This window comes from Cryptomeria japonica, chromosome 3, assembly GCF_030272615.1.
Source record: "Cryptomeria japonica chromosome 3, Sugi_1.0, whole genome shotgun sequence".
Lineage (NCBI taxonomy): Eukaryota > Viridiplantae > Streptophyta > Pinopsida > Cupressales > Cupressaceae > Cryptomeria > Cryptomeria japonica.
Window position 1 is genome coordinate 683,041,239 of NC_081407.1, and position 4,075 is coordinate 683,045,313.

The 4,075-nt window shown below is 38.2% G+C and overlaps 1 protein-coding gene across 1 annotated transcript; it reads right to left on the reverse strand.

Annotated features, from left to right (window-relative positions):
* Positions 1-583: 583 nt before the first annotated feature.
* LOC131057827 (laccase-12-like) lies at positions 584-2,739 on the reverse strand. The gene is made up of 6 exons (XM_057991982.2): positions 2,641-2,739; positions 2,395-2,546; positions 2,044-2,291; positions 1,825-1,953; positions 825-1,742; positions 584-720 (listed from the first exon to the last, which is right to left on the reverse strand). The coding sequence occupies exons 1-6, from the start codon at positions 2,737-2,739 to the stop codon at positions 584-586; spliced, it is 1,683 nt and encodes a 560-aa protein (XP_057847965.2).
* Positions 2,740-4,075: the final 1,336 nt, after the last annotated feature.

Consider the following 4,075-nt stretch of genomic DNA (forward strand, 5'->3'; position numbering starts at 1 on the left):
GACCTTTTGTTAAGAGGATAATGGCTCTTTCTTTTGAGTATCATATAAACCATGTTTGCTTCCAGATTTCAAATTTTAATTTCTAGGTACATTTTTTAGCACTTGATGCATTAGTTCATGCATTCTTTCGCAAAGAGGATATTCTGCAAAGAGGATAATGACTGTCTCTTTTGAATATTATTTATAAGGTATGTTTCATTTATATTTATGTTATAATTACTTGCATAAAGTCTCAAAATCATAGACTAAATGTGAAATGAGTTTCGTGTGCATGATTTTAAGATGAGTTAAAGATATACGAAGACTATCCATGATTTATTCGAATCTCTTGAATGGGATTGCTAATAATCTCTCCTACCTTTACAATTTACATGGGATGAAATTGCACCTTCTCTTATATTAAATAAAACTAATACAATTTACATTCAAAAGGAGACCAGCACCTTTCGGCTTTCTCTTATTCTGCATAAAATTAATACAAACTAGATAAAGATAGAATAGATCAATGGTACGACATAATCTTATACTATCTCTGCCGTGCCATTTGCAGAAGTCTACAAAGGTTTTAACCACGGAATGAAACTCATCTTAAACATCTTGGTAGATCGGAAGGAGGTGGAGGTAATTTGTCAGAATCCGCCGGCCCGTCCTCGGTGAGGAATGCCATGGCGAAACCGAATGCAGAATGAGATTCAAAGTAGCAATGCACGAACCAAACACCTGTCGTTCAAAACAAAACCAGCAACATATAATTTAATTTAGCCGTAATTTTTGAAGTAAAATTTAGTTAAATCTAGCATTAAATAAGTCGAAAGCTAGCTTACCTGGATTGTTGGCTACAAATCTGATGGCCGCCCACCCACCAGTGGGAACTCCGACGGTGTTGAGCATCTGAGGATTCTCCAGATTTAATTTGGCAGTTTGGGGATTATAGTTACCAAAGCCTTGTCCCACAAGATAAAAATCATGGCCGTGAAGGTGTATGGGATGGTTGATCATTGCACTGATGTTAGTATTCTGAAACACTACCTGAACAGTGCTATTGAACTTCAAAACTTTAACTTTTGTCCCCAACTCGGGGTACCGAAGTGCAGGGGGCACATATCCAGTGTAATTGAATATCTGGGGAGGATAACTTGGAAAATCTCTGGTGAACACTCCATCGGTACCATTATAATAAGCTTCCAATATGCTTATCTGAGGATCCACGAATGAGATGTTATTAAAACTTCCAACGCTTCTTACACCGGACTCTGGGCAAGATCTGGCCGTACAGTCAACGAGCCCAAAACCCTCTGTTATAAACATTTCCTCATCAACAGACTGTGGAACGGAGGGCGTCAGGCTTGTCAGGGCTGTACTGAATTTGAATGCGGTGGCCGTATCGTCGAAAGCAGGAAAGTCGGGCTTGAGCGGTTCAGATGCATTAGTGCTACCTTTGTATTCCAATATTGCTGTTGCAGGGATCTGTGACAACTTCACCCCAATAGTAGCGCTTTCGTATACGAGGGTGCCAATGTAGTAGCGCCCTGGCTGCTGGTCAGCTGTAATGAGAACATCCATGGTGTTACCTGGCTGTATGAGCAGCACTTCGGTTGTATATGGTTTGGTATACACGGCATCCATTGCCACGACAGTCATGTTGTGCTCCGCAATTTTGAAGAAGGATGCATGAAGCATGCCAGCATTTACAATCCTCAGCAGGTAGCTTTTTCCACTCTCCACCGAAATACGACTGGTATCTGCATTCATTACTCCCCGTCACAATTTTGTTTATGGGTATCGGTACAGGTACCGAGTTCATATTAATAATTACGTACGTACCATTTTTAGAGCAAGGGTAATAGTCTCCTGGCTGGCTGTTAATGGTGTCTGCGTCGGACTCTGCTGGTCGCTGTCCTGTTGCAGTCGCATTTGCTAGTACCTCTTCCACATTGGCATTCCACCATTCACCTGCAAACCGTCAACAAAGTTTGTTACTTGATAATTTAAAATTCATCATCAAATAGCTTTTGAAAACATAAGAGGGAGCTAGGTACCGACCCAGAATAATGGGAAACTCAGCGTCTGGTTTGGGAAGAAATGGATAATCATTTCCAGGCCGGGGTTTTATGACCAATGCTCCATGCACAGTGGCTCTCAGATATGTAATATGTGCATGCCACCACAGCGTCCCTTCCTGTCCTGTGATTGTGAAGTTATAGGTAAACTTATTCCCAGGAGTAATGGGACACTGCGTTATGTAGGCCGGTCCGTCTGCCCAGCATGATTTCAACTGCTTCACCCCATGCCTTGCACAAATCACAAATAATAAAATTTAGTATATTATTTCAGCTGTTTAAAATATGACAATAACGAAGACATGGATACAGTTTCGAGTATAGTCTTTATTACCAGTGTATAGTCACATCATACGACACGTTGTTGTGCACTTCAACGACGAGATTATCACCTTCGTGAACCTCTATAGTGGGACCAGGAAATTGTCCATTCACTGTTACAATCGTCTGCGTGCTACACAATCTAGTTTCGTTCTGTGTTCCAATCTGTAACACGGTAAACAACACAATTATGCTCAACTCTACTCTATTCAACCTGTAACAGTCATTCTTACATTATATTAATGTTAAAAATGCTCACCGTGAACTTGCGCTGGACAAGGGCTGCAGAAGTATATTTGAGCATAATTAAACAAACAAAGGTAGCGGCTAATTTCACCACACAAGACGACCTCGCCATGCTTGATATTTCTCTTCCTTGCAAGCCAAGTTAAAAATAAACTTTTGAAGCTATGGAGCAATTTAGACAAGGGAGACTAATTTATAGAGCCTGGAGAAGAGAAGAGGAGCACATTTGAAATCAGAAAACCGATAACAAATATAATAGGGGTGGACAGCGCATGAACAGCGAGCGCTTAAACGCGTGCTCATGCTGAAGAAACAAAACAAAACAAACATTTTCCTTTGGAGTATGACTGGTAATGATAAAATCTAATCACCTGTGCGTCTGAATGGATAGACTCTACAACGTAAAACAAACAGTAAGGATAAACGTCATATAAAATATTGGGCATCGGAAGGGAGGAAAAATAATTTAAAATCTTTGGGATGATTAGAAGCATGTACATATACAATTACCTGTTTCTATATATCACGACATTACTGTCCTTTTTAAGCTGCATTCTTCTCGACTCTGAAACTGTTTCATTTATTCCACTTTAATGTATCAATTTGAAGGCGTTAATATCGTTGAGCATGCGTTGCACGTATTTCTTATTATCTCACCTCTATGTACCGAGTTCAAAATTTTAATAATTTTGTAACATCTTCCACAATCTCAAGACTTGAAACAATAATTTTATTAGCAAACATAATACCGTTATTCTAACCCAAAATACACTCATAGCCGCGATTCTCTTTTGACCTCAAGTAAACACCACTTCTCAACAGATCCATGAACATGTCCGTATGCTGATACAGAAGAAAGCTTGTTTTTCAATCCACAAAACTATGTAAGTTGTTTTTAATCTACGTGCTGAAAGAGAAGATTAATGTATAACAACATTATAACATATATATATATATATATATATATATATATATATATATGATGGTCTTCTCTTTTTGCATATTTATTATTTTTGCTCTAGGTTTTGTCGTTTTATTTTAGTGTCAAATTTGTTTTAACTCTTTAACAGTTTTGAACCTTTAGGCCTCATTTTCTCACCACATATAATTGATTAAGAAGTATTTGTATGGTTTTTCCATGCTCTAAGATTGCGTAGGTACTCTCTTTCTTAATCCTCCATGTGCTTGCCAATTTGTTATAAGTTGCAAAGGTTCCAAAATTTGTAGGTGTGGATACTTTAAGTTCAACTTGTTAAGGATTGTGCTAATGTTACAATTTGAGAGTTTACTTTTAAGATATACATTTATTTCTAACTCCACCTTTGCCTTTTCCATATCAAAATATGAAAAATTTGCATTTGAGCATACCTTCCATTCTTTCCCTACCTTTGTTAACTTTTTCTATCATGGTTCCTATACCAGTCTACCTTTTAGAGTCACAATTCTAG